At 41.7% G+C, this 13,337-nt stretch overlaps 1 protein-coding gene across 4 annotated transcripts in view; it reads left to right on the top strand.

Annotated features, from left to right (window-relative positions):
- Positions 1–13,337, top strand: part of CTIF (cap binding complex dependent translation initiation factor) — a 509,051-nt gene that overhangs the window by 256,044 nt on the left and 239,670 nt on the right. For all 4 annotated transcript variants that reach the window (XM_043966134.1, XM_043965952.1, XM_043965891.1 and 1 more), the window contains one exon: positions 6,499–6,575. In XM_043966134.1, the coding sequence (XP_043822069.1) occupies positions 6,499–6,575 (77 nt within the window). The remainder of the gene's footprint in view (positions 1–6,498; positions 6,576–13,337) is intronic.

Here is a 13,337-nt window from a genome sequence, read left to right as displayed (position 1 = left end):
AGAAAAAGTAGTAATTTAAGCATTTGAGAAAACAAACCAGTATGACATGGCTTTGAGAGGACCTGAGCCTATAAATTGGAGGCCGATCCCAACTGTGTTTCCAAAGCTCATCTCAGGGTGATTTGTGCCCAAATCATATCTTTCTCCTACCATTGCCTTTTATGGAGGCTGCAAATCATGGAATACCATGGTTTGAGAAGAATCATAACTACAAGTACACCACCCCCACACACCACCAAGAGAATAGAAAGCTATGGAGTAAGAGTAAGTAGGCTGTGCGCTATTACAAAGAATGATATATGCATTAGGAATAACATGGAAGTTGATATCAAATCCACGTATGATTGGGAAAGGAGGCGGTCCTATTATGTAATTAGGACAAAATATAAAAGGTAGATAGCCAACTGCTGCATTGGTATCAATTAAATATTAAAATAATCAGTGAAAGGCTCTCAATATTTTGGTAGATGCTCCCTAGAAAACTTGCAGATGAGTTAGTGAATCAACAAATGTTTTTTAAATGCCTATAATGTACCAAGGGCACAAAGAAAGAAATGAAAGAGTACCTACCTTCAAGTAGCCTGTATTCTCTTGGGAACAAACATCCCATACAAACATAAGTAGATACAAAAGACATATGTGTATGTATGTGTATGTGCATGTACCTTTTCTATTTCTTTGTAGACTGAGGTATGAGGATCCAAGGATGGTAGTTCTCTGTTACTGAATGCAGGTTAATTTAGAGATGTGGACAGATTTGTTCTATTTCCCCCTTATTCACTATTCTCCTAACAGTTCCATCTATGAATGCTCTTGAGGATCTGTGGCTCAGTTGGTTCTCACTACGAACTTGTAGGGGAATATTTTATTTTCACTTCTACTTCTTGCTGCTTTTTGAGCCCATATTGTTTGTAATCTTCCTCCATTCTTCTAGGTAGTTTTTTGCAAATGTTTGTATTCTAAACCACTGTTGCCCTTGGCTGCTGTTTCTCTCTCTTCTTGGCAAGATCATCAGGTGTTTTCTGGCTCAGGCAGTTTCTGGGCTCTTTTGGCCTCCTCATTGTGGCAACGATTTATTATTCATTAAACTTGTGCAGGAAATGGTGATAATCAAGATTAATATCTATCTTTTTCCTTTTCCCATTTTTTGGCATTTATGTCGTATTTGAATAGGTCAGACTAAAGCTGCTGCAATTGTTTTCACCTTTAGCCTTTTGTCTAATTTGATGTTTGTTTTAACTAGTTGATGATGCGATTGCACACAAACTGCTGATTCTGATATGACTCACAAATCAATAACCAGTCATTTCCTGTTCACTAACATATATTCAGTTTCATTTTTTTTATAACTTTGTTCAGTGCTTGCCCATGTCCGTGTCTGGAAAGTATTCACAGAATAGAGGCAGAAGGTTTCAGAATAGTCTAAAATCCTTTGTTCACTCTTATTTTTAAAATTTTGACCATATTTTCCAAAATATTTTTGCCATCCTTCACAATGAGGTTACTGAGGATCAAATTCAATGAAAGTCATGACATGACCCCTATGTCATGGTCTTCTTCAAGAATGAAGGACAAGAGGCAGCTAGGTGGTGCCGTGGATAAAGCACCAGCCCTGGATTCAGGAGGACCTGGGTTCAAATCTGACTCAGACACTTGACATTACCAGTTGTGTGACCTTGGGCAAGTGACTTAACCCTCATTGCCCCCCCCCAAAAAAAAAAAGAACAAAGGACAAACAACAACTAAGGATCAAAATATATGTTGATTTGATTTGGAAGATCTTATAAAATGAGTCATAAGTTTTCTCTGCCTTCTCCTCTAGTACCCCAGATATTACCACATAAGCTACAATCCCATCTTTATTGGAAGTCTTCCCCAACTCCTATTCATTATAGTGCCTTCACTGTTAATTATTCCCTATTTATCCTGTACGTAGCTTGATTTGTATATATTTGTTTGCATGTAGTCTTCCCCTTTACATTGTAAGTTCCTTGAGAGCAGGAGCTGCCTTTTGCTTCTTCTCGTATGCACAGTGTTTAGCATACTTCCTGGCACATAGTAGGTGCTTGATAAATGTTGACTGATTGATTATCATGGTAGTCTTTTTGGTATGCTTATCATAAGCATTACACGATGCAGAAGACCAAGCATTGCATGGGATATTTCTTATTGCTTTTGAGCATACAGTAAGACTGACTCTGAAAACTGTTTGAAAGGCTCTGCAGTGTGAAGAACCACCACTCTCCAATGCCTGCCCCCAACCAGGCACCCACCAAGGATGCTCCCAACCATACCTTCTCTGTTTGAGCTGTTTGTTCACAGGACTCAGATGATATGGGAGCCAGCAGCTCCACTCTTGATGAGATGACCATTAGGCCTTACCATCTGTTCAGCCTCTGTGCTTTGTATTCCCCTGGAAATGGCAATCAAAGGAATTCTGGCCTTGCCATCTACTGCACCGCCATGATCTTAGGACTTTCAGACCTTCCCATCATCCCTACAATTGAACAATTTTTTTATGTGTTGTCTCTCCTGATTGGAAGGTGAGCTTTTTGAGATCAGTGACTATCTCAGTTTTGCTATTTGTTAGCATTTAGCACACAGTAAGTGCTTAATATATGTTTTCTCATTCATTCTATTCATTCATGGAGTCAGTGATGGGAAACTGAAAGGGAGATGTGGGAATTGAAGCAAGAACCATGGTTTTAATAGAGGCCTCTTTCTGCCTGGAGAGCATGGACATGTTAAGTAAATGGGACAGAGTTGGTACAGCTTCTACTCTGTACAATATCTTCAGAGTGGTGGGTTCCAAGGCAAACCCAGTCCCTGAGTGTGGCTGTTGGAGGAACTTCACACACCCAGGTCCAGTGATGGTGAGGTCCAGGAATAAGGAGGTTCAAGTTGGCTAGGAACCTTGGAGTCACCCTTGGCCCCCATCCATTTGGGTACTTAGTGAACATGGAGGTCTACATCTTTTTTTTTTTTTTTGGTGAGGCAGTTGGGGTTAAGTGACTTACCCAGGGTCACACAGCTAGTAAGTGTCAAGTGTCTGAGGCCAGATTTGAACTCAGGTCCTCCCGAATCCAGGACTGGTGCTCTATCCCCTGCACCACCTAGCTGCCCTGGTCTACATCATTTACATCAGTGATTCAAGTAAGAGTAGATGCAAGGGGCATCTAGGTGGCACAGTGGATAGAGGACCAGCCCTGGCATCAGGAGAGCCAGCGTTCAAATTCAACCTCAGACACTAGCTGTGTGACCCTGAGCAAGTCACTTAACCCCAAGCCCCCCCACCCAAAAAAAAGAATAGATGTAAATCCAGTCTTTCAATCATGACCTTCATTACAACTCCACAACCCTTCATGTCTCTATGATTCCCGCTCCATCTTCTGCTCAAATCCTTTTCCTGCTCCTACCAACCATTGATGTACTCTGTAATCTAACTTTTTATTATGGGTATCGTCAGCTTGATTCTATGGTTGGTAAACATTTCTCTACTTTTTTTCTGGAAGGACTTGAAGATCAAGTAATGTAAACTGTTACGATTGCCATACAAGAGTGATTTTCTATCCAGTGCCTGCAGAGACAAGGCTTAGTGAAGATGTTTTCCTACTTGGTCAGTCCTTCTTCCCCTTTGGAGGCACAGATTTCACATGGCCTGCATATCTTAGTAAGGCTGGGTATCTCCATTTCTTATCCTTGTCTTCTTAAAACCTTTCCTTCCTCTTTTGTTGAGGATCCATCTTTCCTGCTACATTTCCATCTGACACTAGGTCATGGGTGCACTTGGGTTCCTGTAGGTGTGTGAGTGTGCTGGTCCCTCTCTAGGTCTGAAAGTATCTCTTCATATGTCCATCATCTTTCTTTCCATGTCCATTTTCTCTTCTGAAGCTCTGTGTCTAGGGCCTAATTCTTGCAGAATTGTCAATTAGTTGGCTATTGAACCAAGAGCTCATATTTAGAGTAGCTATAGTTAACTAATACTTAAAGATGGCCTAGAAACTATGGAACTCTTAGCACCTTCTGACCGGTTTTTGGCTACTCCACTGATGTCACTGGGAAAGTGTTGGGGGCCCATAAAGAACCAAGGGCCATTTATACTTTTTATTTATTTTGTCGGTTTCCATGACCAAAAAAGGTCATCACCTTGTATCCAACCTACTGATGAGCAGCTTCTCTATTCTTGCCTAGTTTGGGCCTTGGAAAGTAGTCTGAGTCTGTCACTAGGGCTGTATTAGAAGTCTTTCCAGAATAGCAGACCCTCTAAAACTTACACTTAGCTCACCTAACTTCCAAGAACCAAAGGTCATCTCCCTACCAAAGTGAAGTATTAGAGTAGGGTCATGGAATAGAACATCATCATCACCACCATCTCATTCTTATCTTTCTCAAAGGGGTTTAGATAGAAATAGTCCTGGGACAAGTCACTATGTTACAATTATTCTTTTATATCTAATAGGGATTTTTAAGAGTCCATGAACATTTTTAGCATTACAAGAGCAAACATTTATGCACAGTCAACATTGAATAATAATTACATCCTTTTGCCAAACTTTTTTTTTTTTTTTTGGTGAGACAATTGGGGTTAAGTGACTTGCCCAGGGTCACACAGCTAGTAAGTGTTAAGTGTCTGAGGCCGGATTTGAACTCAGGTCCTCCTGAATCCAGGGCCAGTGCTCTATCCACTGCACCACCTAGCTGTCCCTCCTTTTGCCAAACTTTGATCATCAGTTCACCAAATTTGTTGACTGGGAAATAGGGTTGGGGGACGAAGTAGGCTTTTCCTGACACATGAACATTTTCAAAAACATATTTTGATAAGTGTATTTACACATAATTGTGCTTTCTTTGTAATTCTACATACTTCATTTTATGCATCTAAAAACACTATTTTGAGAAGAGGTCCACCCATCAACTTCCCCAGATTGCCAGAGGGTTCCTCATACTTAAGTCAAAAAACATTTATTAATCACACACGATGAGGCAGGCACTGTGCTAAGCTCTGGGAATACTAGTTCAAGCAGAAAGAACGATAGTCCCTCCCCGCAAGGACCATACATTCTAACTGGGGAAGATGACACACAAAGGGGACCTAAAAGATATGTGGAGAATAAGGAGGGGTACCAGGATAAGCAGGCCATTGTAGGGAAAGTCCAGAAAGTCAGGAGTGGAGTTGGAAGAGGAATGAGGACATGGCTGGCCCAGGTATTTTCCTTTAAATGAAGCTTCTGAAGGGGCCTCCGGGACATTCCAGAGTGAGAAATCTAGAGGCGGAGTGAACTTTCCCAATGAGAAGACTTGTTTGACATTGTGGAGAAGTGAGGCCTGAAGAGGAATTAAGACTTGGCTGGTCTGAGCATTTTCCTTAAAATGTAGGTTCTGAGAGGAACCAGCCAATTAGAGGAAGGGCCTAATTGGGCACAAAGTACTTCCAGTGCAAGAGATCCAGGGGTGGGCTCAACTTCCAGGGTAAGGAGGTTTCTATGGCATAATAGAGATTTGTTTTAATAGTTGAACAGAAGTATCCGTTAAGAGTTTGCTCTTCAGACTTGCTACAAGAATTCTTGTTGTAACTCCAGTAGCAGACAGCACGGTAGAATATGTACCTCACCCTATTGTCACAGCATCTTGAGCTCTTCTGCTAGATCTCTATATTGAAAGCTTTTGCATGTACCTTGAAATTATGCATATTTGGTGCAACAGCATCTATTAAAATATTGTTTTTAAGTTTTTATGGCTCGGTGTTATGTCTGCATGATTATATGCAATGGTTTAGCAACAGTGGTCTGTTTTCAGTGTAGTTTATGGATTGAATTCTCCCGGACATTTGAGGCCTTTATTGGAGGCAGCTAGGTGGCCCAGTGGCTATTACACTGGGCCTGGAATAAAAAAGACCTGGGTTCATATCCAGCCTCAGACACTTAAGTGGCTGTGTGACCTTGGTCAAGTCACTTCACCTCTGTACTAATCCACTGGAGAAGGAAATGGCGAACCACTCTAGTATATTTGCCCCAACAAACAAACAAACCCCAAAACAAAAACCACCCATGGACCATACAATCCACGGGGTCACAAAAAGTCAGACATGACTGAACTAACAAACAATAACAATTGTAGTATGGAGATTTCTCAGTTGGTCTACAAAAAATAGTGAACTTCTTATGTTTAATTCTAGTCACCAGATCATATCTTACTAGATGTTCCTCAAGTGTTAAATTTTTACAACTGGCAGTGATGTGTTGCATAGTTTATAAAGTTTCCTTTAATAATCTACATTCATCCTCTAGTCCATGCTATTAATATTATCATTGTTGTTGTTGTTAATGTTACTGATCCAATTAGACAATACTTGTGAGGTTGTGATACAAATGCTAGTCATTACTGTGGTTATTTATCAATCATAATAAACATAGTTTTACCCATAGGGATTTGATTTAGTACATGAGGGAGCTTCTCACTCTCAGAATTATTGATGACAAATGCTTTTCCCCAATGCAGGGTTATCATCCAATGCCCCATGAAGCAGAGATTGCACATACAAAGAAATTATTCCGACGGAGAAGAAACGATCGGAGGTAGGAAAGATTGAGTCTTTGGCTTTCTTTCTCCTTTGTCCACTTCTTTTCCTCTCATGGTGCTACTCAGGGTTTGTCTCTTGTGGTTTCTCAGCCTGCTGAGATGATGAGGTAACAGTGGAAATGACTGGGTGTTGAGGGGTCACTCAGAAACAGAAGGTACTTCTTTTTAGTGGCTTTTAAATTTTACATTGTTGTAGGCGTTGCTTATGTTTCACCCCCGACTTGAACACTACCCTAACTCAGCACTTGCCCTCAATGATTAGATCCCCACAAAGGATGGTTGCTACTAGGTTCTAGGAGTATCCTGTATGGCCAAGCTCAAAACTATGCCTCATGAGGTTCTATCGATGAATGTGCTTCTCACAAACAGCCAGTGGCAAGGAAAGAAATTAGAAATGTTAACAGTGTCAAATGTGACTGAAAAAAAGACCATGAGATTTGGCAAGTCGGAAGTTATTGATAACTTTGCAAAGAGTAGTTTCCTTCCAGCGACGAGGTCAGAAGCTAGACTGCATAGTGTTGAGGAGTGAGTGGCATGTGATGCTGCTCTGTGTAAAGGACAGCTACAGGTTTTTCTTAGAGTTTGGCTGAGAAAGTGAGATGAGCTGTAGGACAATAACTTGAGCAGATGGCAGGTCTAGTAAATATTGTTTAAGGATGGGGGAGACTTTGGCATGTTTGAAGGCAATAGGAAAGGAACCAGTAAATATGAGGAGTTGAAGATTAACAAGAGAGAGGGGATAACTGAAATCGCAATCAGCAGGAGAGGAATGAAATAAAAAGTACATATGAAGGATTGTCCTTGACAAGAATAAGGGTCACTTCCAAGATTGGGGAAAAGAAGGTGAGTGTAGGGGATGATGTCGAGAAGTGATGAGGTAAGGAGAATGAGAGGCCTCAGTTTTCTCAGTAAAGGAAGAGACAAGGATCTCAGCTGAGAGGCTGGACAAAGGAAAAAGGAGGTTTGGAAAAGCCTTGGTGGGGAGTGCAATCAGGAATCAATTAAGGAAGAATAAAAGGACCACCTTGCTCCAGTGAGGGCCCAGTTGAAGCTGAGTAACATGAATGCATAATGTATGGGTCAGTACAGTTGTGTCCCTTTTTCCAATTCTATTCAAAGTGTTCTGGTCACTTCACTGTGAAAAGAATGTAGGTAATGTAAAAACAGAAAATATTAATACAGTTTTATTTAAAAAACAAAAACAGATTCTCTCCATCCAAAGCTACTAGATCATATTTAAACACAGAAAGTCTCCCAAGGTTCCTTCTGACCTTAGTAACATTTGAACAGTTACTCTAAAATATTAAGTAATCAGTTTGTTGCTCTCTTGGCTACTGGAGAGACTAACTATGGCCTAAATAACTTCCCAGTTCTTCGTATTTGATGTTAGAATGCTGTTCTATTTTTTTACATGTAAGTGGAAAATAGTAAAATACTTTTTGATTAAAAAAAAAGAATGCTCTTCTATCTTTTAACTCAGCATATTTGCCTTCCATATATATGGCTTAGGCTAACGTAGATTAGTTCAGTATTTCTTGTTATATAAACCAGTCTTCTTTAGGGGGAGGTGATCCAGAAGCAAGGGGCAGCCAGCCTCTGAGGAATGATGATCCAGTGAAAGCTTACACTTAGGCATAAGTACAAGGTGACTGCTTGCATATGGAGAAATTTCCCTGCTCTGTAGTTACAGTCTGGAAAAGCCCTCCAAGGTGTGCCTGCTGTTAGGCTGAGAATGCCCTTCATAAAGGTATGGACACTCCACTTTCACACAAAGGATTCAGAGTTGGAGTTAAGTGCCTTGTGGCAGATGCACACATCTCATTTCCTAAGGCCTAGGATTTTGCGGTTCCTAATGGCCTAGAGCAGAGCCTTTTTGGAATATATTCCAGAACTCCAGGGAGGCTCAGGATCTTGCTAGGAATCTGTGGGACATTTCATGGTATCAGTTTATAGGCTTTTTTGTTGTGTGTGAAATTACAGGAATTTTGAATAATTCTAAATTTATATGATGATATTATTTCCAAATCCAGTTCTTTTATCTTCCTCCATCTCTAAGTGATGCCCTGTAGCTGTGCATTTGTTCCCAATTACAGTCAAGTCCTGGCCAGAAAGCAAATCGTACCACTTTATTATAATGGGCAGCTAGGTGGCACAGTGGATAGAGTGCCAGGCCTGGAGTCAGGAAGATTCATCACCCTGAGTTCAAATCTGGCCTCAGACATTTACTAGCTGTGTGACCCTGGGCAAGTCACTTAACCCCATTTGCCTTGGTTCCTCATCTGTAAAATGAGTTGGAGAAGGAAATGGCAAACAACTCTAGTGTCTCTGCCAAGAAAACACCAAGTAGGATCACAAAGAGTTGGACATGACTGAAAAACAATATTTACATACACATATACACATAAACACACATATTTGTATGTGCGTGTGTACGTGTGTTGAGAGAGAGAGAGAGAGAGAGAGAGATTTTGTGTGACTTCATAAAATTTGACCCTGGACTGTCACCCAGAGTCACTGGCAGGGAGCCCATGAATTCTTCTCCCTCAGTGAGTCTGACAGAATAGAGCAGATAATGAAATAAATTGCTCTAGATAGATGCCCTGAGATCTGAGGATGATAGCAAATGTAGGTCATCCCCCCAGGCAGAACCACTGATGATGCCAAGCTCCATGAGTGATGATGCTGCCAGCTACAAGGCCCCGCCTCTCCCCACGTACAGTGCTCACCCCTGCACACAGATTCTGACCTCCTTAGGTTGTGTCTTCTTTAGTCAGTCAGTCAGCAAACTTATAGTGAGCTCTTACTATTTGTGAGTCACTACAGTAGGCCCTGCAGGGGATAAGATATGACTGGGACATAGTCTCTGCCCTTGAAAAGCTTGCACTTTTGTTGAGAAGATGAAGCCCACAAGTTAACATGGCAACTTGAAGCTATTTGAGTGCCCAGTGAGTGTTACCAACCAAGCTGCTCCTAAGGCACACAAGGAGGGTTTAAAGCCATCCTATGAAATAGAAAACCTGGGATCAACCCAAGATGGTTTTAAATCCTCTCACAATCTTTCCACCATCATGAGGTTGATAGGTGAATAAAGTCAGTGTCTAGGGCTCCCAAAGAGACAGTCCCACCACATGGCCATCCCAAGGATAGGAATTCTGAGCAAGTTTCTCATAGTGCTTTGTACCTCTCTCATATGCCTGTTGCATCTTATTTTGTTTCAAGGTATTTGCAAATGTGTCTTATCTCCCATATTCTATTGTAGGTCCTCAAGGGCCAGAAAAATGTCTTGAAATATACAAAAGTATACAAGGGGCAGCTAGGTGGCGCAGTGGATAAAGCACCAGCCCGGGATTCAGGAAGACCTGAGTTCAAATCTACGGCTTGACACTTACTAGCTGTGTGACTCTGGGCAAGTCACTTAACCCCAACTGCCTCACCCCCCAAAAGAAAGAATCTTTATCTCTTGGGGGCAGCTAGGTAGCACAGTGGATAAAGCACTGGTCTTGGATTCAGGAGGACCTGAGTTCAAATCCAGCCTCAGACATTTGACACTTACTAGGTGTGTTACCCTGGGCAAGTCACTTAACCCTCATTGTCCAACCAAAAAATACACACACACACACACACACACACGTACATACATACACAAGGCACTCGCTTCCAAACAGTGCTATGAACTAGATACGGTATATATTTTTTTAGCCATCTTATAGATGGGAAAACTGAGGCTGAAAGGGGATAAATTATTTTGACCCTCTATACCAGTAAATATAGTTGAGATCTGAACCCAGGTCTTCTGATTGTAAGGCCAGTGTTCTTCTAACAACACCATGCTACCTTTTGTACCCTCCAGGCTTGGGGTGGCTTTTTTTTTTTTTTTGGCAGGGCAATGAGGATTAAGTGACTTGCCCAGGGTCACACAGCTAGTGTCAAGTGTCTGAGACTAGATTTGAACTCAGGTCCTCCTGAATCCAGGGCCAGTTCTTTTATCCACTATGCCACCAGCTGCCTCCTGGGGTGGCTTTTTTAAAGCACCAGGCGAGAGAATTCTCTCTTCTGCCTCCCTGAGTCAGTGCCAGCAACCTTTGGCAGTCATTCATTTACAGTACCCATGGGGAAGCTCAGAGTAGGCAGCAAAGGGTATAAGAGTTAGAGGAGGGAGAGATCTGTGTGTCTATATGTGCTGTGTTGGGGTGGAGGGGAGGAGGATGGGAATAAGGAGTGATGGTCAGGTAAGTCTTCTTTGAAAACAGAAGAGCGTCCTTGTCCACACCCAGACACCTGTGGTACCTGTACTTATTCAGGCTAGTCCAAGGAAGATCCCTCTACGGGGGACAACAGCTTCCATGGAGACTCAAAGACCAGTGAGTTAAAGAGACATTGCCTGGGACCCAGCAGTCATTAAAGCCAAAGAAAAGAACCCGTGGAAATTTGACCAAAATCCCGGGATCTGGTAGCAAGGGAAAAATAATTGATTCCAATGGATATTCAGTGATTAATTCTGACTTGGAAATATCTACAGTGAGGCCAAATTCTTTTATATTTTTTTTTCAGGGCAATGAATGTTAAGTGACTTGCCCAGGGTCACACAGCTAGTAAGTGTCAAGTGTCTGAGGCTGTATTTGAACTCAGGTCCTCCTAACTCCTGGGCCAGTGCTTTATACACTGTGCTACCTAGCTGTCCCCTAAAACTAAATGGGGCAGTCCCTTTATTTTCTTTAATTTTTTATTTTTTATGGGGCAATGAGGGTTAAGTAACTTGCCCGGGGTCACACAGCTAGTAAGTGTCAAGTGTCTGAGGCTGTATTTGAACTCAGGTCCTCCTGACTCCTGGGCCAGTGCTTTATACACTGTGCTACCTAGCTGTCCCCTAAAACTAAACGGGGCAGTCCCTTTATTTTCTTTAATTTTTTATTTTTTATGGGGCAATGAGGGTTAAGTAACTTGCCCGGGGTCACACAGCTAGTAAAGTGTCAAATGTCTGAGGCCAGATTTGAACTCAGTTCCTCCTAACTCCAAGGCCAATGCTTTATCCACTGCAGTACCTAGCTGCCCCCAAGGCTGAATTCTTGAACCCCCTTGCTTTGTAAGGACCTGGAAGGGCTGCTTGACAGCAGCAAGGGTTTCTCTTAGCATTATTTTCATAGGATGGTCTGATTCTTTTGCTCAGGAAGGGTGTCTGTAAGGAAGGAGCGAGGAGGCAGTGTGGTACAGTAGGAATTCAAATCCACTTTGTGTTGTTTACTGACCTTACTCTGAGCCTCAGTTTGTTCATCTCTAACATAAAGGCATTAGAGTCTTCTAGACAGTAGAGTCCCAACTTCCATCAGGAGATGGTAAGTTTCTGTATATGGAGAAGCATGGCGGACTAGGATCCAGGAGACCTGGGCAAGGTTCCATTCTACTGCTGATCTGGTGCAGGACCTTGGACAGGTCACTTGTCTCAGTTTTCCCATCTATAAAATGGCAGTAATATTTATCTGGTCTGTACTTTTGTGTTATCATGAGGATCAAGTAATGTGATGTATGATAAAGTACATTGATAAGCACAAGCTATTGAAATGGAAAGTAGCATTATTTATGCTAAGGTGGCCCAAACTAGCCAAGGCCTTAAGCAAATCACTTTCCACATCTGCATCTCAGTTTTCTTGTCTGTAAAATTAGTAGATTGGCCTAGATTAGCTGGAAAGCCTCTTCCAACTCTGACATTCTGGTGACTGCTAGTATTTAGCCTATTGTTGTTTGTCATCTCTTTTCTTTATGAGGTAGCCTGGGAGGTAGCTATGTTCATTCTCTTCTATAGTTGGAAAAACTAATGGCTGTGCACTGTCTTCTGAGTCAAAAGGGATTTCTTGAATACCTCCCATACAATGTGCATGGCTCTGTGGGTAATATCAGGAATGTATATACCAATCCCTGTCTTCAAGAAGCTTATCATCTAGCTGGGTGAGTTAGATTAACACAAACAACTAGAAAAGAAAATAAGACAGCATATAGTCAATTGTAAGGTGGTATGGGGTCAACAACAGCTAGATGGCACAGTGGATAGAGTTCCAGGCCTGGAGTCAGGAAGACTCAGCTTCGTGAATTCAAATTTGGCCTCAGATACTTACTAGCCATGTGACCCTGGGCAAGTCACTTAACCCTGTTTGCCTTAGTTTCCTCATCTATAAAATGAGCTAAACAAGGAAATGGCAAACTAATTCAGTATCTTTGCCAAGAAAGCCCCAAATGGGGTCACAAAGAGTGTCAGATGTGACTGAAACAACTAAACCACAACAGCAACAGGGTCTGAGAGCTGCATATTATTAGGACACAGGCTCGTAGGATAACTTTCAGTGAATAAGATGAAAAGGAAAGAACCTTCTGGCTTCTAATTACCCAATCCCTGGACTATTAGACTGATTCATTGGACTATTTCAAATCTCAACAGAGTCTATAACTCCCAAAGAGTTCTTCCTCTTGATATTTTAAAGTCTAATGGAAGCATTAGCTGCCCATCACACTAATGCTGTGTATGTGTGTGTGCGTGTTTTCACAAGAGAATGGGATATCCATTCTCCAAATTAATTTGTTTCATTAAGTCAGGTCTCAGAACATTTATTTTCTGTGGAAAGCAGATTGTAGAGATAGAATCCCATAGCTAGTCACATTTAAAGCCTCAGATGGCACAACTGTGTAAAATGAGGCAGGGAACTTCACCATGCCAGAGAGAATGCTTGGTTTCTGATAGCACGGACAGGTTTGTCCAGAGACAGCTT

The sequence above is a fragment of the Dromiciops gliroides genome, chromosome 1 (assembly GCF_019393635.1).
Source record: "Dromiciops gliroides isolate mDroGli1 chromosome 1, mDroGli1.pri, whole genome shotgun sequence".
NCBI lineage: Eukaryota > Metazoa > Chordata > Mammalia > Microbiotheria > Microbiotheriidae > Dromiciops > Dromiciops gliroides.
Note: the sequence above shows the minus strand (reverse complement) of the source record. Positions and strands in the feature narration are given on the sequence as shown.